At 42.2% G+C, this 21,774-nt stretch overlaps 2 protein-coding genes across 8 annotated transcripts in view; one reads left to right on the top strand and one right to left on the bottom strand.

Annotated features, from left to right (window-relative positions):
- BDP1 (BDP1 general transcription factor IIIB subunit) overlaps positions 1 to 12,616 on the bottom strand; it is a 53,761-nt gene extending 41,145 nt beyond the window's left edge. For 6 of the 7 annotated variants that reach the window (XR_012626958.1, XM_074855003.1, XM_074855004.1 and 3 more), the window contains exons 1-9: positions 12,323 to 12,616; positions 7,876 to 8,428; positions 7,134 to 7,237; positions 6,064 to 6,123; positions 5,537 to 5,680; positions 4,538 to 4,671; positions 2,858 to 2,952; positions 2,200 to 2,254; positions 1,396 to 1,539 (exon numbers count right to left, since the gene is read on the bottom strand). Coding sequence is in view for 6 of the 7 variants with exons in the window: in XM_074855003.1 (XP_074711104.1) it covers positions 1,396 to 1,539; positions 2,200 to 2,254; positions 2,858 to 2,952; positions 4,538 to 4,671; positions 5,537 to 5,680; positions 6,064 to 6,123; positions 7,134 to 7,237; positions 7,876 to 8,428; positions 12,323 to 12,495 (1,462 nt within the window). In the remaining variant the exon portion in view is untranslated. Of the gene's footprint in view, positions 1 to 1,395; positions 1,540 to 2,199; positions 2,255 to 2,857; positions 2,953 to 4,537; positions 4,672 to 5,536; positions 5,681 to 6,063; positions 6,124 to 7,133; positions 7,238 to 7,875; positions 8,429 to 12,322 lie in introns of those variants that run through there. The other variant, XM_074855007.1, reaches the window with a different exon arrangement.
- Positions 12,617 to 14,002: 1,386 nt separating this feature from the next.
- On the top strand, positions 14,003 to 21,774 carry SERF1B (small EDRK-rich factor 1B). The gene is made up of 3 exons (XM_074855431.1): positions 14,003 to 14,162; positions 20,050 to 20,158; positions 21,274 to 21,774. The coding sequence occupies exons 1-3, from the start codon at positions 14,156 to 14,158 to the stop codon at positions 21,344 to 21,346; spliced, it is 189 nt and encodes a 62-aa protein (XP_074711532.1). The 5' UTR covers positions 14,003 to 14,155; the 3' UTR covers positions 21,347 to 21,774.

The raw sequence follows: 21,774 nt of genomic DNA, 5'->3' as shown, positions 1-21,774 counted from the left end.
AAAGTCAATATAGGATGTAAAGCCAATGTAAATGTTCCTATGTTTTTAGAAGGTTATACAGTCACTTTTGGATTGAGGAAAAATAGGCATTGCTATTCCTGAAAAGAATTACATCTCTGCACAAAGAGGTGATGATGGTTGCAGAGAGTAGGCCATGAAAAAGCAATTTTGATCAGTAAGTGTATTTTAGTTCATCCTTCTTATTTATATAAGAAAGCTGAATTATTATCTTGCTAATAATTCACAAGTTCTTTTCTGGGTTTAATGAGTTTCTAAAATTCTCCCCCCTCCCCTTTTCAGGACATTTTGTCTTGATCTTGTATTTATGCAGAACATCAATCAGCCTTTCCTTGGCCTTTTTATTATTCTTCCGCAAACTTGGTCCCCTGTAATTAAGAAATCCAAAATGCAAGAGGAGTAGAAAAGCATACTCACATTGCTTTACACATAAAGTACCTTTAATCTACCATTAAAGTCTATGAACAGAATTTCTATATGTGGCTGTAAGTCCTAACAGGTGGGACATTTTACCTAAAGAAATCTGAAATCAAGTCTATGGCAAAGCAGAAACTATGTCAATTTTAAGAATTAAACAGCACTGTTGCTTTCTAGCTAGCATCCCCTTTAAAAAGGTTGTTCACTTGTTTGTTCCACAATACCACTTAAAAGAAAACGGGTCCTTGTGACACAACCAAGTGAGCAACCCCACAGAATTAGCAGGGAATTTATGAAATTGTGTCAATAGCAATAGAACTGTTTTTAACTTAAGTACATCTATGAAAGGCCTTTAACAGGTACTGAGGTAAGATGACACTATATGGTAATCAACAGTAATGAAACATAACCTTTACCCTTTATTTTGAACAGACCAGAAAACTAAAACAACTTTTACAAGACTCCCTGAAAAGAATCACACCCTTCAAACTTAGGGAGTCAAACTATAATTAAAGGAGAAACAGAACCCCTAAGAGAAAAGGTGTTTTAAATGCAAGAAAAATTTAAATTAAAAAGTCACAGAAGAGCTTGCCAAAAATATTGTCTTGGCCCAAGGATTCTACAAATGAATTCATTAGCAACTCACCGAGATATTTATCAACTGTTAAGTTAGAATATGCCATTTAGAATATCAGTGCTTCAGACTGTGGCAGAGCACTAATCTCAGTGTGGTCTCACATTCCTGCCCAGAGAAAATGCACCTCAGAAAACCAGCTATAATCAATTATTACCATCCTGCACATCAGTAAACTACATCTGAAAGAGTTATGCTATGAAGCCAGGATCCTCCTGTCCTGTCCAGAACAGGGAAGGAAAATATTCCTTATGTGATTTTTCCTCTGCTAGCAACATTACTGACCACTGCTCTGTAATGTTATCTCAAGCATTCTTTTGAAGTACCTTTTAGCTTCTTCTGAGGCTGTGATGGCTTCTTTCCCTTTGGCTTCTGGCTTTTAACAGTCTTTTGCTTCTTCTTTTCCTCATCTGCTAAGACCTTCTCAAGCAGCTGAGCAAAGAATTCAAGATCAAAGGGACGCTTTTCTTCTATCAGATTAAAGCAAAGAAATAGGAAAGACTTCAGAGTTGGTATACTTTCCAAGTTTCTGCTCCATAAAATAATCAGTGGTACATATTACGATATTAAAAAGTGATGGTTATATAAATTTAAACAGAGAATTCTTTTTGAAAATACTGTCTGTATCACTTCAGCAGGGGCTAGAGTTGACATATATATATGGATTATGGTAGTTTGGTTTTGAAAAACAAACAGTAAAAAGGTTACAGTACGTAGCAGTTTAGAAAATTTAAGTAGTGACAAATCATGAATTGTACCATAATATCAAACAATTTATTAACACGCTGCTTTAGGACTTACGTAGCTTACTCAAATAATGCACAAAGCAGTTTACAATAAGTAACTGTGCTAGAAATTCCCATGAATCAGAATAATCTTCAACTGCATATATGTAGGAAAGATTACATTAATCTTGTTTATCAGACATATAGAAAAGCCAGAAATTAAACCTAAAAATCTTTACTGTGAACCATGATTGTTATAAAAACCTAAGATTCCCCTTCTTAACTCACCTATGAGCAAACACTTTTTCTTATAATTAATTCAAGCAAGGCAAAGCACAAAAATTACCATTAAAAAAAGACTACCATTTAATGACCCGTAGGGTGGTATACATTTACTTTACTTACTGAAAGCTTTGTCTATCCTCCATCCATTAGCTTTTTCCTCACGCTTGAACTTGTTCTAAAAGCAAAGGTATATTTGTCTTTTTCAGCAAGCAAGAAATGCAAAAATAGATTGTTCAAAATTGCAGATCAAGATAAGCCTTCTTCAATGTAACAAAATTTTCTCCAAACTAAAGCTGTTAAAACTTACAAGCACAGTCACAGAACACAAGTTTGTAATTAATTTTTAAATATAAAATCTGTCCCCAGTATATATCACCAGTCATCATTTTTTATTATTTTCAACATCTTTGTCCTTACTTCCAATCTAAACAGGGTTTGAAATATCAAAGATTCTCCCAGATGGATACCATGAAAGAGGCAACACAAAAGGCCTGCACCAAACATTCACTTATGCTTATCAGTATTCTTCAATTAAAATAAAATGGAAACAAACTGTGTCTAGGTATGCTAGATTTACTAGATATGTTGATCAGAATTCAACACAGCATATTAATGTTTTAGATACCTGTTTCCAAGAGGTAGTAAGTATTTAAAGAAGCATTGCTACAGAGCCAATTAGCTTCAAAATTATCAATACTAATATAAGAAGCATAGGAATATCAAATGAGAAGAGTGTAAACAGATTTTTAATTGCTTTATTGAGTGCTTTAATTTTTACCTTAATTTCTGCTCTGGCTCTATGAGGAAACAGCCGTCCAATCAAGGAGAAGTCTGTTCCTACCATACTGATAGCATAAAAGAACATGTCTGTTTCTGGAGGGAAAAAAAATAAATAGAAGAAGATACACACACTTAAGTACTTAGTTAACTATCCTTCTGGCTACCTAAACTAAAAAACACCTTTCAAACTTAATGCAATGAGATCGACAACTTTAAGGCTATATACTGTGGCTGCAAGTTCAGCTGAGCTGGAGTGAGAGTGTTATTTCACCTAAGTAACTTTAATAACATTTGCCGAATAAACTATTAATAGAAAGAATTGTCTAATCTATTACAAAACTACAGAATGTGAAATATGTTTTGTAAAGCTAGTAAATCAAAGCTAGCCAATTCTAAATTGTAAATGTTTATTTTTATTATGAACACAACCACAAAAAGAAAACAGAAGAAAGCATGTGTAAAAATACTATCTCCATTATTACTGGTTAACAGGAAAAGAGTGCATTCCAAGAGCAGCGCAGTTGTCATGGTTTGCAGTTGTCATGGTTTAAATCCGGCTAGCAACCAAACACCATGCAGCCGCTCTCTCACGTTCCCTCGCCCGGGGGTTGGGGGGGTAAATTGGAGGAGTGAAGGGAGACTCATAGGTTGACATAAAAACAGTTTCATAATTGAAATAAAAACAGAGCAGTAACAATAAGAGAAAGTACAAACAGGTAATGCACAATGTGACTGCTCACCATCTGTGGCCCAATATCCAGCCCACTCCTGGCTAGCGATTGTGAAATACCAAGATCCCACAGTTGCAATCCCAGAAGCGAGAGACAACACCCTCCTTCCTAGCTGACCCTCCTCTATATACTGAGCATGATGTTACATCATATGAAATATTCCATTGGCCAATTTGGGTCCAGTGCTCTGGCCGTGTTCCCCCCCAGCTTCTTGTACATCTGTGCACAGACAGGACATGGGGAGTTGGAGAGTCCCTGATGTCTCAGCAACAACTGAAAACATCAGTGTGTTATCAGCATTCTTCCCATACCAAGTCACAGCACCACTCTAGCTACTAAGAAAAATTAACTCTATCCCAGCCAAAAGCAGGACAACAGTGAATTCTGAAGTTACTTTTTCTATCTACAGTTGTAGAAAAACAGTTCCAATTGTAAAAAGTCTTGTGCAGTGTTGTCAGCCTAGAGGTAATTCACAGCACGCATAATAAAAAAACCAACCCACCCACCCATAAAAACACAGCTGTCCACGTGCACTGAAATCAGCCCACATATATATGGCTTATATAATTTATTCCTGCCCATGCTGGAAGAACCAAGTAAAGATGATGTTAAGAAGTGCTACCTGTTCCATATAGAGCTCAAATATCTGGACATCATAATCCAAAATTATGCTTCTGATAAGGCAGACTAGCATTTCCACAGTATCTAAACTTCCATGACAGAAAAAATTCACAGGCAGCCTACATATCATAAGGCACTGGATTTTTTTAAATATGCCAATTTTCACAGTAAACATCAGCCTGTTGTAAAAGTCTGGAGGGTTGAGACTACGTCACATATAAGTAGATCCATTTACTCCACTGGAAATAAAAATTGTTGAGTACAAAGCACACATAGAAAACAGAATTTTCTGCAGACTCAAAACTTGAAACCAAAAATATACTCACCTTTATTTGACCATGGTTTCGTGTAAAAACTTTTTCTGAAGCTGGAATATGTAGTTGTAGAGCCACGCTCAAAGATGGGATCATTTTCTTCTACAACACATGGACCTTTTGTTCTTAGAACTTCTACAGTTAAACTGGAAAACCAAACACACAAAGAGACTTATCTGAAAATATTGCTAACAAGACCCATAGTAGATGTTTATAAGATAGCTATTCAGATTTTCCTGCCACAAATCAGAGTTTGTACTATGTAATCAGGCTTAATCACTACATTGATATGTATTTTAATGGGAGAATGCAGCAAGAAACCATTATCCTACTAACTTGCTTTTCCCTTTTTATAAAATACAGTACAAACATAATTAAATATCCTTTAAAAAAAATTGTCTTTTTAACATTCAAGAAGATTATTTTGCACAACCACAAGAGTCCCTCCGTATCCTTTCAGAATACTTTCACATTCTTTTACCAGGACTGCTCTATCCTTACACCTTGGCCTAAATCTCATGCTAACAACACATTCGGGAAACTCAATACTTTGATAATCTAATACTTTTAAAAAAGCCATATTCTAAGCAAAGTTAATGAAAACACTGACAGCTGGATAAAGCAGCAACATGCAGGATGCAAAGCTGGAGCAAATCCTACTGACAACCGGATAACCTCAGACACTGGTATCTGTGAGAAACAATTTAACTAAATAGAAAACATTTGCAAGTTTGACAAATATTCAGTATTCATTCACTGTAATAAAATATGACCTATTCCCATCTATCTTCTTCCCCAGAAACATTTCTCAGAGAAAGTTTGCCACTACTGAGATGCAGGTAACTGCTGCTCATATTTTGTCATACATTTGCACTGTCCTAAGTTAGGATAGCTCAACTCTCAACACAAATACACTCACATTCGTCCCTGTCCAAAGTAACTGTTCTCTATCCACAAACTAAGCAGCAATGTAGTATATATTGTCCATGAGTCAGACACAGATTTTGCTACCTTTCTTCATCCAGAATAATTGACCCATCTTCTGCTACTTTCACACGAGGAACTAGAAGTGGACCATCCTGACTCTCCTCCCCATTTTCTGCTTCTTTCTCCTCATCTTCCTCTTCATGATCAGGAGTGCTTTTCTCTTCATGTCTACAATTTTAAGAGACCAAGCAAAAATATTACTTTTGTTAGCATTTTGAATTGCTGCTCTGTATGCCAGATATTCAATGATTTAATGAATCACACAGCAATGCAACCCACCAGCAAGTTAGTCAATACATAAACTCTGGAATCTGCTTTTCATTCTATTGTAAAATGGACAAATCCAAAACCGTAATACTGAAAGCAAAATGTTCTTTAACTGCTCTCCCCTCCCAAATTACAATTTTTTATAAGTAAGGGCTGTGATATTGAAACAGTAGAAAAAAAAAAAAAAAAGAGACCTACACTGTTAGTATTACCACAGAAACATGTTTTTTTCCCCAATATCAGAAAACTTTTTAACCGTAAGGACTTCCATCACCAAAACTTACTCTTTCATTTGACCCAGTGCAGAATTTTTTTCTGTTCTTTTTTCTTCTGCCAGTGAAGACCTAGAATTTTACAAAAAGCTAGACATGAATGTTTGTACAGATAGATTTCTGCTTCATTCCACAAAACCTGCTTTTAGTGGACAAAGAAGCAAAGCTTGTTTGCATTTCTTTGTACCACATCTAGATTTGAGTCTAAATGAACCACCACCCCTGCTTAATGAATTTTGCTTCTTTTTTTGTATAAAGAAGGACAAGTTTATATGATTTCAAGCAGTAATCCATTGTACGAGTACAGGGAATTTGAGAGCATTTGGTTCATTACTTGCTTAGGACTATTCAACATAAAAGAAAAGGTAACAAGGAAAGTGATAAATAGAACACATAAGCACACAAACATTAACAAGTCAGGTCATAACAGAAAACTCATTACTGAGAGGAAGCACAGGACTTGGATAGCTGTACTTATGTTCATGTGATTTTTTTTGGTAGTTGCAGGAAAAGGCCCTGCTCTGTCTGTGGTAGTCTGTGCAGCCAGCTGCATAAGTGTTCCCTGCATCCGTGCACCTCTGGGATGCTCACTCAGCCCTGCTATTGACAAAACCTGCAAAGGGAACAGTAGCAGCTACATCCATCGAGCTGGAATGGAGAAACCTCATGGGTCTTGCAGTGTGTTCTGTGCTTCAGCACCCAGGAAGGAGGAACGCTTAGCTTCCTGTAGTCCACTAGATTTGGCAGGTAGCTGTAACATCCCTAGCAGCCATAACTAAAAATTTAACAGTCACTAGGAAAAAAAAAATAAATTTCTATTATTCTGCATTTGTACAGAGATAAATCAACACTGGGGAGAAGTTCATGTTTTTATATTTCAACAAGTACACTGATCTCCATTCTCATTTCTGTATGAAGACTGAGCAGATGTGAAAATGTCTGGAAGCTTTCATTACTATTGCAACAATACTGGATCTGTGTTAGATATTTCAGATTCAAGAACTCTGCTTTTCACAGTTATTGAATTGGTAGAAAAAGAAAAATAATTTAAGCTAAGGAGAGAGAGAAAGAGTCATACTTACTTCATAGGATTGTTTTCTGGCAGATAGTATATCAAGTCTCTCATGGTCATTTTAGAACGATCTAGTGGAGAATGTCCTTCAATTATTGGAGGCCTGTGTTTCAACTGTTTCCATATGAAAAGAAAAACCAACCTTAAAGTCACCCTGAAAGTACTTTATACTACACAAATGAGTATTTGTTTACAAAGTACCCCATTCGGGGGATTTTGTCATTTCCCTCCCCTGCCCCCAGCAACTGAAGTAAGTTTATCTTAAAAGTGTACCTTTGTCAGAGAGGACACCACAGACCCTTAAGTGACTTACCCTCTCAGAGAAATTCAATACTTGGCACAAGTGAAAAGTTATTCAAAATTACAGAATTCAGACAATGATCAAATTGAAAGAATATGAAAAACCCCAAATCCCAAGCTTCTTACAGCACACCTCTCCATTGTATTACCAACTGTGGAACTTTCAAAAATGGAATATTGACTATAACGTAATATTGTGCCAAAAAGGCTTGTGGGTCCAATCAAATGAAAACATACACAATTTCACAAGAAATCTGTATTATGAGGGAACACAGTGCTTCTACTGCTTATAAAAAGACCAAACCCATACAGAGTTAAAAGATAATCACAGACTATTAGTAGTAAGCAGCTGATGATGATCAGAAAACACTACTACAGAGAGAAAATGTATGTTAGGTGAATCACACATCTTTGCCCTTCACAGATCAGCACTGCTCAACACAGAAGCCTACCATCCGCTCTTTCTTCAACTCTTCTTTAAGCATTTCCCTTAACTTCCGAGCTTTGAGGATCCTTTCACGGTCAGAACACGCTTGTTTCTCTTTTACAGGAGCAGGTTGCATAGGTAGCTTTTCCTCCTGCGTTCCTGATCTTTCCTGTGTTGGTCTCTCCTTGAGTGGGGAGGGTACATTCTTCTGCGAAGTATCATCATTTTTCTGAGCAGCTACACCTACAGTTTGTTCTTTGTTCACCAATTTTTTTAGTGGGGAAAACTGTGGCACCTGTGGCACAGGTGTTTTCTTTTCAGGCAGCATGGGAGACTTTGAAGAGCTTTCAACATTACTCTTTTCTGATGGAGAGGAATCCTTCTGAAGTGAAGCACTGCCATCAGGAGTCTGTGATGCTCGCCTCGGTGGTTTTGATGCAGAATGCTGAGCAGATAAAGGTCCAGCTCTGGGTTTGACAAGATTAGGCATGGTGGAGATTCGTTTTCTTCTCTGCATAGGCATCTCTGCAGGTTTACTAGCTTCTCCAGCATCATTTGAGCTATCAGCCTTGTCATCACTGGAAAATTTTTAAAAGAGTATTCTGAAATACTTTACAGTGACAGATTTGTAACTCTTACTTTCAAGATATGTTTATGTGTCAATCAGTATAAACACAGTTCTATAAAAATGCAGTTATATATAAGAAGCCAAACTAGACCCAACCCATAGCTAGTATTTCCTCAAACTAATCAGCTGTAAGAACTAGTATATTATTTTCTAATATTCATGTTACTGTTACAAGCTAGTTGACCAATAACACTAAACTTACATGTTCCTTCCCTTCCCTCCCCTTTTTTGGAAGGTTCTCTACTTTCAACTGAGAATACCAAACACCATAATATAATAAAGCTTTATAAATAAATAACTCACATAACTTAGGTGACATATTAACATTTTAATAGAGCTACATACAACAAGCAGTTTCATGACTTTGTTTTACAATCAATCTGAACATTCCTCTTACGCATTTGCAAGTAGATGATATGTAAACCATGAGCTCCAAAACAACTTCAGCAGTCAAAGCGGCTGCTGTTCTTCTACTGCTCACACTTAACACATCAAAAGTAGCCTTTCAGAGGCACCAACTTTTAGCTTCCTTGGAAAGCTTTCTTATTTAAGTATTTTCTCCATCACTTACACAGAAATAATTTTCAAAGTGCAAGCAAAACTGCCAACCATGTGATCTTTCTAAATCTACACACACCTCCTTTAGCTCCTTGGCTGTGGCTCACAGTAAGACTGCAGCAGAATTTTAACTGAGTCATAAAGAGTTTTTTTAATTTTGCATTGGAACTATGCCTTCTGTCTGTACAGAAGGACAACCACACCCGTGGTTCACTTAGCCATCTTCAAAAACAGTCAGAAGCAAATGCCTTTGAAGGAATATAAGAAGAGCATAAACATACAGCGAAACTTTTCCAAATCCTCTCCAGCTACTGTCTGTGACTCAGGCAAATAGAGAAACATCACCTGCAGCATTCAACAGCCTCTGTTAAATGGCTGAATCATTTTGTCCCACACTGTGAGTTCATATACATTTCTAGTACACAGAACATCCCTCAGCAAGGAGTTCAGGAGCCTTACTACACGATGCCTGTCTGTGTGTTTTGAATGAGGTCCTTCCTTGCAAGTTCCATTCAACATCCTGTGGTTTTTGTACAACAAAAGACAGTGGAAAGCAATTCTTTGTTTGTCTTCCCCATACCTGTGTTTTGTGGAGTTTTTAATCAGTGCCACACCAGGTTTCTGAACAGTTAAACAGAACTTAGCAGAAACTGTATTTAAAAAAATAAACCTTACACTCAGAGAATTTTCACTTCCCTGATAATCAACAAAACCCACTCAGCATTTTGAAAACAAAACAAAGGAAAGCAACTAACACTACAGATACAGGTTTGAGCAGCTATGAGGGAATGCCTTAGGTTGGAAGGATAAATATGCAAGATACTTTCCCATCTGCCTTTACTTTTCTTGCAGACCACACAACAAACACACTGTGCTGTATGTCACCAATTCTACCAATTACAAAACAAATCAAACTGTGTGACTTCCCCCAAATCCACTCTTCCTGAATCTTCAGAGGCACCCAGGTGGCCCATCTTTAAAATCCATCATCTAAAGAGACAGCTCCCCAAGAAACTAATACCGCCTACTCTGCAATAAATTCCTAGGCCTGCTCTCTCCTATCTGGTTGCTGTACACCTCCAAAAGCAACCAAAAAAATTTATGATGCTACTCAGTGGAATTTAGGGTGACAGGGGCAAGAAGGGAGCACTCTCAACTGTGCCTTTTCTACTTGCTCCCAGGACTAAAAGTTCCCCCAAGAGTCTCCTACTACCTTCTCCCTCCAGCTGAGCTGTGGAATCTACTACAGCGCTCCAAGCATTCCACATGTCTCTTCTTGTAAGTGCATCATCTCCCAAACCTGTACCTTGGAAGAAGCTTGTTCCTAGCCACATCCCACACATTTCACTGCACTGGCAAACTGAAGAGGTTTGTACACTGTATTCAACGCAAATGGTTTCCATCACAGTGTTAAATTTCTTGTAACTGCTCCACTTCTTTAAAACAGCAGGATGTGGTTTTGTGGATTCGTACAGTTGGATATTTTCCATGTGTATTGAGGAAAATATTTTATAAGCTTGTTACTTATATAGCAAAAGCCTATTTTTCAAGCCACATGAATATTCTTCCTTTCAGAGGCATTGGTGTCTAGTTTACACTAGATTACACTGAAGCACCCATTAAATTACAAACACAAGTCTGTAATAAATCTGCTGAATCTGCAATAGCACCACATAATTAAAAAATAGCAACTTTATCTTCATTTAAGAAAAAAGTATTGGGTAACAAAAGATTCAGTAACCTGATCTCTGTAACACACAAATTTTATAAATAAAATCTTAAAGAAAGACATCCTTACAGCACAATGCAAAACAAGTTTAAATATAAAGGATGTAAGATACAAGCTGAATAAAAGGCAGCATGGGTTTACCAAAGACACACCACACCAACTAGTCTGGTACCTGAATTTCTAGTCACAGGACAGAGAAGACTGTAAGAAGACATTGTAATATGCCATAAAGGACAAATTTCAACTAAAACAATAAAAGTATTCATGCAAGAGGCAAAGACAACTAGTTAAAAGAAGTGAGAATGTTGTTCTGAAGAGCAATTATCAGACTGGGGAAATGTCCCGAAGAACTGCTCTGTACTGCTTTTGGCAGGGAGAGAGTTAATTTTCTTTGCAGTAGCTCATATGGTGCTATGTTTCAGATCTGTGACCAAAACAAGGTAGACAGCACACGCATGTTTCAGCTATTGCTGACACAGGGATATTCCATACCACCTGGTGTCGTGCTCAGCAGTAAAAGCTGGGGGAAGAAGGAAGAAAGGAGGACATTCAGAGTGATGGCGCTTGTCTTTCCAAGTAACCACTACATGCGCGAAGCCCTGCTTTCCTGGGGATGGCTGAACACCTGCCTGCGGATGGGAAGTGGTGAACGAATTCCCGGTTTTGCTTTGCTTGTGTGCGTGGCTTTTGCTTTACCTGTTAAGTGTCTTTATCTCAACCCACGAGTTTTCTCACTTTTGCCCTTTCGATTCTCTGCCCATCCCACCGCGGGGTGGGGGGGGGCAAGAAAGTGGCTGTTCGAGGTTTAGCGGTCAGCCGGGGATAATCCACAACAGGGAGGTCCTGAAGGACTGGTCCTAGGACCAACCTTACTATTCATTTCCGTTGCAATGAACAGCACTTAAAAAATTAAACAATCAGAAAAAAAAACAGAAAGTTCTCCTTCGCTAATGCGTGAAGTAAATAGAAAACAGGAAATGCTGTAAGAATGCAAAATCATTCAGCTACGGAGCGCAAAGCATTTTTGCTGTACACAGCAAACTGGAACTCCCTACTGCTGCGGTGCCAGAAGAACTGAGTATCGGACCACACTAGGCCCCTCCTTTGCAGTCTTAACTTATGTATTATTTCAAGCACCTGCAGTGCAACGGCGGTAAAGAAACGCAGGTTTTGCTTAGGTTGCAAATCCATACACCCAGAAGTCGCTGCGCGATCACCACATACACAACTGCCACTCGGCACCGACCGGCGGGCAGGGCAGCACCTATTTTAGGAGGTCTTCAAGACGAGACAACCGCCACCCATATCAGGGACAGCCGGGAGGCGACAGGCCGTGACAACAAGCATTACTGGAGAGCCAGCCACCACTACATTCACAGGGTCTTCCGAAAGGCGGCGGGGGCGGCTCCCCCACCTCCCCAGGCCCGTCCCACTCCCGGGGATACACGGCCGGGCGGTGGCAGCGGTCCATGCAAGACCGCACCGGGGGAGCCCCGCGGTACGGCCCACCCCCCCTTCCCACACCCTGGGCTGCCGCAGGGCCTCGCTGGGACTCACCTCTCGGCCTGCCGCGCGGCCGCCGGCGGCTCGGCCGCCTCTCCCGTCGCGGCCCCTGCTCTGACAGCCGCCGGGGAGCCCAAGCCCTGAGGCTCCGGGTCCGTCGCTCCGCCGGTGACCCTGCCCGCGGGCCGCACGTTGGGCCGCACGTTGAGGCGGGCCCGGCGGAACATGGCGCCGTCGGCTCGCTCCTGACGCTCGTTAGAGGCACGTGCGCGCCCACTCGCGAACCCGGCGCCAGCGGCGCGCGCTCCGGTACGGCGGCGGGCCCGACCGCCTCACGGCATGTCACCGGCCCGCAGCGCGCGGCGGCAGGAAGGGGCGGGGCGAGCCGGGGGGCGGTGGAGCGTGTGCGTCGAGGGCGGAGGTTGGTGCCTCAGTCGCTCGGGAGACTTTTTATTTGGGTTTTTTTCCTTAATTCAGGCACCTCATAAACAGCTGGCCAGGCGTTAGTTTTGCCCACGATGATCAATTTTAAGCAAACAAGGGAGGCTCCTGTTGTCCCCAAAACAGGGTTCTTCACCCCGTCTGCAAAGAGACAATTAACACAGAGTTGAGATACTTGTATTTATTACAGTCCTGCACAGAAAAGGGTGCTGGGCATTCCAAGTGGCCAGCACATCGAGTTACAAACACACACCATGTTTATTTGATGCTGAACACACAAGCACACGCCTCTATACATAACTATTGGTTAGTATTTTATCACAGTATCATCTATTGGCTAGTTTTATGCTTCTCTTTTGTTTAAAGTTACAGTATCTACCTATTAATGTACGGTGCTCAAAGAGTTAGGGGCTTCATGAAGAGGTAACAAGTTATAGAAGTTGGTTTTCATATTATAATCAGCTAAATTCACCTAAAGGACACAAAAATAGGAATTTTCCACAGCATCGTTTCCTATCAGCATTCTGTTGGTCATAAATCTTAACAGTAATTCTATCCTAGAACTATGCAACCATGGATGTTTATAGCAATAGTAATGCTCGTTACGAAACAAAACTTAAAATTCTGAGCTGCGGATCACATGAGAAACATTGGGGTTTGTCTTTTGCTAATTTTTTTTCTCTTTTATCCGTTTACAACATTCTGCGGCTGGGAATGAGTTTTTCTGTGGGAGGGCTTGGGCAGTATTAAAAAAAAACCCCACATCCTCGGATAGGGAAAAGCATGCTTTCGCTCTCAGTGGGAAAAACTAGAGAAGGCGAGTAGTGTCCAAAGAAAGCAGCAACTAAGTGTTTTGGTTTTGTTCTTTTTTAACTTTATTTGGTGATTTTAACAGACGGTGATCTGTAATGATTTATTTTTCCACTTGATCAAAACCACGTACTCTTATACAACGACGTTTCAAAATCACATTTTCCTCCAGTCGTACAATTCCAGCCCCCTCTGAAGCCTCCCGCTCCTGGCCAGAGCTCAGCGGGGCTTGCGCCGCTGCTACTCGCTCCGACACCGAGCGCACCCACCCCGCCCGCTACGACGCTTCCCCTCACTTTACGGCAGCCTGACGCTCCCAGAACTCACCGCGCGCCGCACCCGACCGCACCCACGCGGAAGAGGTCGGGGCCGCAGTGACGAACGCGACGGCCGCGAGGGCGCCTCCTCCCTCTCCCCGCCCGCCCCCGCCCGGTCGCAGCCCGCTGATTGGCCCAGCCCTTTGGTCGGCGTGCCACGTCCCGCGCGCCGCAATGACGTCAGGGGGCAGCCGAGGTGTTATAAGGGGCGTCAGCGACAAGCGGGAGCTAGACGGCGGCTGCTAGCGGGGAGGTTTGCCGGCGGGTTGACGGCGGTGGCGGCAGCGGCAGCGGGGCTGCGTGGCCTGAGCGTCTCACGATGACACGTGAGTGCCGGCAGTCCTTAGGGGGGCTGCTCCGGGGCCCTGTCGGGTGAGCGGGCGGTGGGCCTTTGGCCGCCCCACCGGCACGGCGGCGGGCCGGTCGGCTCCAGGCCGGTGGAGAAGTGCGGCCTGGGCGCGACGCCGAGGGCCGCCCGGCGGTCGGTCCGGCGGAGCGGGGCGGCCGCGGTGTGGTGCTGCCTCGGGTCCTGGTTCTTACGGATTTGGCGTCTCCGTGGCGAAATCCGCGACGAGTGCTTGGACCGGTGGGGTTGAGGCTTCCCACATCCTGCCGCCGCACTAGGCTTGGAGGAAAAACATTCTCACCCCGTCCCCTGGCGTAGCTGTGTTGGGGGGCGGGGAGGAGGAAGAAAGGTGGTGCTATGCTGGAACAACAGTAACGCTCAGTTTCAGTCCTGGCTACCGTCCAGTCTGTAAATAAAGGGCTTTTACATCACTGCCGAACACTTTATACGACGTTGCTTAAATGGTGGTTGTTAAGGCTGTCGTTGAAAGGGCAACGGGACTTGCTAATCACCACCTTATTCAAAAGTAATGTTGGTGTATCTACTCTAAAATGGCGGAGAACTGTGAACTAAAACTAGAATACTTCGGCTCATCTAACTGGTGAGGTTACTGTTTTGGTTTCTGAGTATTGTACTTGGCAATACAGAAACCTCCTGTGTTTAACTGAGGAGTTGCTTTTATGTTCACACTTAAAAATACATAGCTTCAAAGCCACTGTACTGCTGGAAGTGCAGATGAAGACCTGGATCGTAAACAGTGTGTGCATAGATCAGATCTTGAATGTGAGGAAGAGACAGGTCTATGGCCTTTGTTGATATTTTTTCCCCTGTTCTGTGTGCTGATAGAATAAACATAGGTTAAGGTTAAAAAGAGGCACAGCATCCCCCACCTGAGCATAGCAGAAGGATAACATTTCATTTTAGGATGACCTAGTTTAATAGAGTGTCTGAAATACTAGAGGTAAAGCTGTGGTGTGCTACCCTACAGTCTAGTCTTAGCTTTAGTACATGTTTCCAGAGTTCAGCGCTTTGTTGTCAATCAGATCTTGGCTAGATGCTGTGATTTCAAATGGACATACAGTAGAACAGAATAAAAATGGATTTCTTACTAACAACTACTTACTGTGTCTCTGAATTAATAAATTCATGGTACTTGTTGCAGTGCCATATTTCAGGGTACCTGAAAACTGAATGAATTTGTGAAGATGGTGATTACTAGATGAATTGGAGGGGGTTTTTGTCACTTGTCTTCCATTACTGCTTTGTTCTTGCATCAAATGGCTCTGGTTACTTTTGCTTTTTATTTTTGGGACACTGTGGCAGGCACTTTTCTTCTGCTTTAAGATCTACCATGTGATTAGATCCGTTGCTGCTCAGAAAGAACCCTAGGGATGATGACCTCAGTAGCCAATCCTTACTGCCATTCTCTTTGACGTCTTTACAGTAGAGATGATTACTGCTTGTTCCAGTGCTATTCAGAGGTCTTTTGCTTATCTTCCTTTTGAATAATAGCCGGATCTTGGAGTTGGAAGAGCAGGGACAGGTTGAACTAAGGCCTGTGTCTTGCAGAGGCAGGCAAGGATGGAGATGTTCAGACACAGGTATAAGCAGGAAGGGTGTACTGACCTGTATGCTTGAAGTTCACATTAGAGGAAGCTGAATTGTCTTCTGTCAGGACTAGACCATGCTTCATAGAAGATTTAGGTTGATCTTACAGAATGTAGAAAACAGCACCGTCTCCCTTGGAGCTAGGGATACCCAGGTGAAGCACTGGAGCCAAACAGGCCTTGGCAATGTTTACTTGGAAGTAGGGGTGGTACAAGTAAGTTTCTTTTCAAAGAGTTGTTTGGCTCTGTATGCCTTGTGTGCATACTGCATTGTTCTACTTTTCTACCTGCTCTGCTTTGCTGTGCAGAAGTGGCAGACAAGTTTTTCAGTGATGCCATTCAGTTTGGTTCTTAAGTTTACAATCTTACTGTTAAAGAAACAACAGATCAGTCAGGTGTTAGTTGCTCTGCAGTTCAGACCCTGGGTTTCCTGAAGCAGAGCCTTAGGCATTGAATCTCAAAAAACAATTAATTTAATAGAGTGGTACAGCAGCAGGATCAGCTCAAGCTGGGTGCCTCTGGGGAGGAACCCCAAAGAAAGAAATCCCTGGACAATTATACCCTTACAGACTATGCATCCCCCCTTCACACATTCTCCATGCATCTTTCATGTGCCCTTTGGTCCAGTGGTGATTCTGGCCTGAAATCTTCCAACACCTTCGGATTCCATATTAGATTTCTTCACTGTCTCCAGGCAGGTTGTTATCTTGTCTAGTTATAGCTGCTGTTGACACTTGTATCCTCCTTTTCTGGTTTGTGCTGGCTCTGAAGGCCTCATTTTGCTTGAGTAGGTACAAGTTCAGTACAAGTTCAGTAAATCTAAGCAAAAGTTTACAGCTTGCTGGCCTAAGGCTTTGACAAATGTAGCTACTTATGCTAAGTGAACAGCATACTAAATCATGCACCATTACAAGTCTAAGCGGTTCATTCTATTTAGATCTTACTTATTTAAGGTTAAACAACTAATATGTTCTTAACATTACCATGTGTGTGGAATAACTTTGCAGATACCCTGCACAATGTTTGCTTGGACAGGAAGGAGGTGCATAAGGTTAAGGGTGGAGGGTAACTGCTATATGAATTCTTACTATAGCAGTGTGTTTCGACTTCCCGCCTCTCTTTTCATGATAAAAAATACTTCATTTCTTTAAGCACCACAGAAGACCTGTTCATTGCTGACAGGTCATTGTCTTCATATGACATTAATGCCTCTGGAGCACCATGAAACTCAAGAATCATTTATAGCCTGGAATGTATCATCTGCTCATGAGTCATCAAGTTCTAATCAACACCAGTACTGCTACATATAGTTAGCTGTTTTACTTAAGTTTCCAAACACATAGTGATCCTTCTTCTACATGGACTTTGGGGACAAGATAGTATTTGAGTGTAATTAATTGAATGGACTAACAGTCCATCACAAGCAAAGTAGGTAGAACAACCATAACTGTGCCCTTGCTGCCAAGTTAAGGAAACACCTACACAGAGAAACTCATAAAATGAGGAAGATTGAAAAATACAGATGTTGGTTCACAATGAAATCTAAAAAGCATGCACAGGAAAGAAAGCTATGAACAGAAACCCATAATAGTGTATGGACAGGACCTTTCTGAATGCTTGTTTGCTAATTCCTTCAGTAGCATGAAAATACTCTCGCATGTGAACAGCATCAGGGTTGTCCACTCTGTGCAGGGACATATGCATGCACCTGTTTTGGGGAAGTAGTAAGTTGTTTTATTCTAAACAAGGCATCTTAATGAGGAACTGGAGTTTTTGTTGTGTCTTAACTTGATCTTTGTTAGCCCCATTTCTTTTGCAGGGGGCTCTGTGGTATGTGGTAGGTAAACAAAATCTTGGGCTGAAGCTCCATAGCTGGCATAGCCTCCTACTGCATACATGTCAGCTGCCTCTGAGCAAAAATTTATTAAACCTACATACAGCTGCTTGTGTACTATGTGGTCTTGTCTGCTTTCATGGTTCCCAGAGTAAGGCTGAGCTTCTGGGCTATGAGTGCCCCATAATACATTATGAATCCTGTGTTAAATAGTTTTGGGGACTTTATCCAGTAAAAAGTAAAGCCAAGTGTGTGAGCACAGGCAGGACACAGGAACAACCACAAAACAAGTGCAAAGAGCAAATTCATTCCTGTTACCTCATGACTCGGGGGATCTCTGCAGCAACACACAGGCAGAGGCATGCAGGTGGGGATGCAGGCATTGCGGAGCCACAAAAAGACAAAGAGAGAAAAAGGTCTTGAACCTTTGGCTTTCACCTGTGTATATCCGGGATTTTCGCAGGCGTACTTTTCCACTGCTTTGATCTTTCCCACAGCAGGGCAGGGATCTCAAGGATGTTCAATAAGGTGCCTCTGAGTTTCTCACAGGCCTGTGTTATCTAAACACAGACATTCTACCCATCAAACACACAGGGCTAAGCAACAATTAGTGTGATATATGTGGTTTTTGGCACCCCAGCTGCAAGTCACTTGAGCATGTTTACAATCCTCCTTGCCAATCTTCCGTTGTATTCCCCACACCAAGGTTCCCATATATGTTAACTATACTGGTTATCTTCTAAGTGGCATCTGCAGAAGTGTATTCTTTCTGCAAATACATGTGAGGCCCATAACTGCTATTACTTAGTATGAGCAAGACTTTAAAAGTTCATGGTGCTTGACCATGAGATGTGATGGAATCCATCAGTGATTTTGTATGGCAACACTTGTGGTTTAGCCCAGAGGGCAACTGAGCACCACAGCCATTCACTCATCTCTTCTCCCTCAGGACTGGGAAGGAGAAAATGAAGAAAAATACTCAGGAATTGAGATAGGGAGGGGTAGCTCACCAGTTAGTCACATGCAAAAGACTGACTCATTGGGGGAAGAAAAAGAACATCACTTTAGTTCAAACACTAACACAAACAACACTTAACAGAGTGGGACAGTGAGAAGCATTACCACATCTTAAAAACATCCCCCACTCCTTCTTCCCAGGCTCATCTCTGCTCCTGATCTCTCTACCTTCTCCCCACCCTGCAGCAGCGTGAGGGATGGGGGGTGCAGTCAGTTCGACACGTCTTCCTCCTCGGGAGGGATGGAGACTACTGCACACTCTTTCCCTGCTCCAGTGTGGGGTCCCTCTCACAGGAGACAGCCCTCCATGAACTTTCTCCGACATGAGTCCTCCCCACAGGCTGCAGCCGTTCCCATGTTGCTCTGGCATGGGTCACCCCCACGTGTTTCAGGCCTCCCAGTGCTGAACTACAACAGCGGGGCCTTCCCACAGAGTCCCAGCCTCCCTTGGGTGCAGCTGCCTACTCCAGTGTGGGGTTCTCCACAGGCTGCAGGGTGGCCTTTGCTTCACTGTGAACCTCCATGGGTGGCAGGAGGGCAGCCCTGCTGTCTCCCCACAGGATACAGAGGGGCTCTCTGCTCTGATGCACCTCTCCTGCTTCTCCTTCCTTCCTTCCACTGACCTTGGTGTTTGCATAGGTGTCCTTCTCATAACACCTCACAAGTCCCAACCCCCTCTTAGGTTTCCTTTCTTAAATATTATGACTTAAATGTTATCACAGAGGCGCAGCCACCATCGCTAATTGGCTCGGCCTTGGCCAGAGGCAGGTCTGACTTGGAGCTGGGGAAGCTTTTGAGAAGCTTCTCACAGGGGGCTACTGCTGTAGCCCCCTCCCCCACTACCAAAACCCCTGCCACTCACTCAAACCCAGCACACACTACAGACTGAAAGCAGATAGATGTTTCTGGACCCAAATACAGCCATTTGCTTTTTGATTTCTTAGAGGGCCTTGGGAAGAGTTTGAGGAAGCTATAAACTCTATCAGGCTGCCCTCATTTTAATGCTATTCTTTCAGTCTAAAATTAATTTGTAAGCTGTATTGGATGCTGGAATCTGCTTGAGAAAGAGAGGATGGCTCTTCTTGGGATGAGTTACTGTTGTCATTTTGCCTGGGCTATTGAGGGGCCTTCAGTCTTTTATGTGAATCTGAATTATGTTTCTGGAAGGAATGTTGGAATGGCTTTTGGTGATCATTTGCATGTGACCTGTAGAAATGTAAATGTGAGAACTAACAGGCTTTCATGCCTCCCATTATGCACTGGAGGGAGAGACTGATGGAAGATACTGCCAACTACAGAAGATACTGCCATACCAGCTCTACAGATTGAGCCAAGCCTTACCACCTTTATAACGGACTTCTACCATGTGTAAAATGTGGTACCTTTATAAACCATGTATTATCTTGCAGGTGGGAACCAGCGTGAACTTGCCCGCCAAAAGAACCTGAAGAAGACTCAGGAGATCCACAAAGGGAAAAGGAAAGAAGATAGCTTGTCTGCTTCTCAGAGAAAACAGAGGTAAGATCTAGTAAAGTTGAGTGAAATGGTTGGGCAAAATAGGAGGGAAAAGACAACCGTGTCCTGGGCTGCATCAAGAGAAGCATGACCAGCAGGTCAAAGGGAGGCAATTCTCCCCCTCTACTCTGCTCTTGTCAGACCCCACCTGGAGAACTGTGTCCAGCTCTGGGGCCCCTAACATAAGAAGGACATGGACCTTTGGAGCGGGTCCAGAGGAGGCCACAAAGATGATCAGGGGCCTGGAGCACCTCCCCTGTGAGGACAGGCTGAGAGCATTGAGTTTGTTCAGCCTGGAGAAGAGGAGGCTTCAGGGAGACCTTATAGCAGCCTTCCAGTACTTAAAGCGGGGGTACAGGAAAGATGGGGAGGGACTCTTTATCAGGGATTATAGGGATAAGATGAGGGGTAACGGTTTTAAACTGAAAGAGGGGAGATTTAGATTAGATATAAGGAAGAAATTCTTTACTGGGAAGCTGTGGCTGCCCCCTCCCTGGCAGTGTTCAAGGCCAGGTTGGATGGGGCTTTGAGCAACCTGGTCTAGTGGAAGGTGTCCCTGCCCAGGGAGGGAGGGTTGGAACTAGCTGATCTTTAAGGTCCCTTCCAACCCAAACTATTCCATGATTCTATATGATAAGATAAAATGGGTCAGAAGGAATCCAGTGTCTTAGCTGAAACAGCATTTAAGTACTTTGCTTTGATTCACAGTCAATTCATATACCAGAGCATAAACCGTGGGTGTAGGTTTTACAGTATCTCTTGTTAAACAGATTTATTTTTGGTAAGACCTGTAAAGCTTTTATTTCCTTTAGGCAGCTTTTTGCCTATTATGAACATGAAAATATTGTGTAATACTTTCTTGAAGATGTTTGACCCATTGTTTCCTTCTAAAATCAAAAGAATTATATAAGGTCTACTAATCAAGTAACTTGTCTACCTCATGGGGTACTGTACTGAAAGCAACAGGATAATAGAAACAGTGTGCTCATGGCTGAGAAGTTTTATACTAATCTTTTTCCCTTGAAATGGGGGTTGCTAAAGGGCAAAACCAAGCTGGAGGAGACTCTACTTAGAAAAACAGCAGCCAGTATCTGAAATGCAACTTTTTTTCTTCACAGAGACTCTGAAATTATGCAGCAAAAACAAAAAGCAGCTAATGAAAGGAAGTCTCTGCAGGCAGGAGCAAAATGAGCTGCCTGAGTGGAGAATTGAACCAATGAAGCAGAAGGACCTAGAAGATCATTCATAAAAGTCTCTGGCCATTAAATGACTAAATGTCTATCTTGCAGAGTGGTTCAACTAGCATTATAGTATTTTCTGGTTAGCATAGGCTTAGTTGTCTGGAGTGCTGTTTTGAAACTGCCTACACTCTTCTGCATGCATATGAATAAAAGTATCAAGCAATAGCTTTACTCCAGCTTTTGCTGCATTTTTTGGTTTCACTTAATGGTTCCAGTGAAAATGAATTTCTGAATCTACAGTTAGACCAGATATTCTTGTCTTAATTCTTGAAGTACAGCTTCATCCAGAATGGAACACACTGTAGAATGTGCTTAAGCTTAAAGAGATCAGAACTGTAAATCTCAAATTATTTTTACAATAAAATGTTGCATGAGAAA

The sequence above is a fragment of the Strix uralensis genome, chromosome Z (genome assembly GCF_047716275.1).
Source record: "Strix uralensis isolate ZFMK-TIS-50842 chromosome Z, bStrUra1, whole genome shotgun sequence".
NCBI classification, from domain to species: Eukaryota; Metazoa; Chordata; class Aves; order Strigiformes; family Strigidae; genus Strix; species Strix uralensis.
The sequence above is the reverse complement of the archived record's forward strand: the minus strand, read 5'-3'. Positions and strand labels throughout refer to the sequence as shown.

Excerpts from the sequence above, each read along its gene's own strand:
- SERF1B (XM_074855431.1), top strand. Across the intron at positions 20,159-21,273 it reads GCTTCTCAGAGAAAACAGAG|AGACTCTGAAATTATGCAGC; the intron begins GTAAGATCTAGT and ends TTTTCTTCACAG.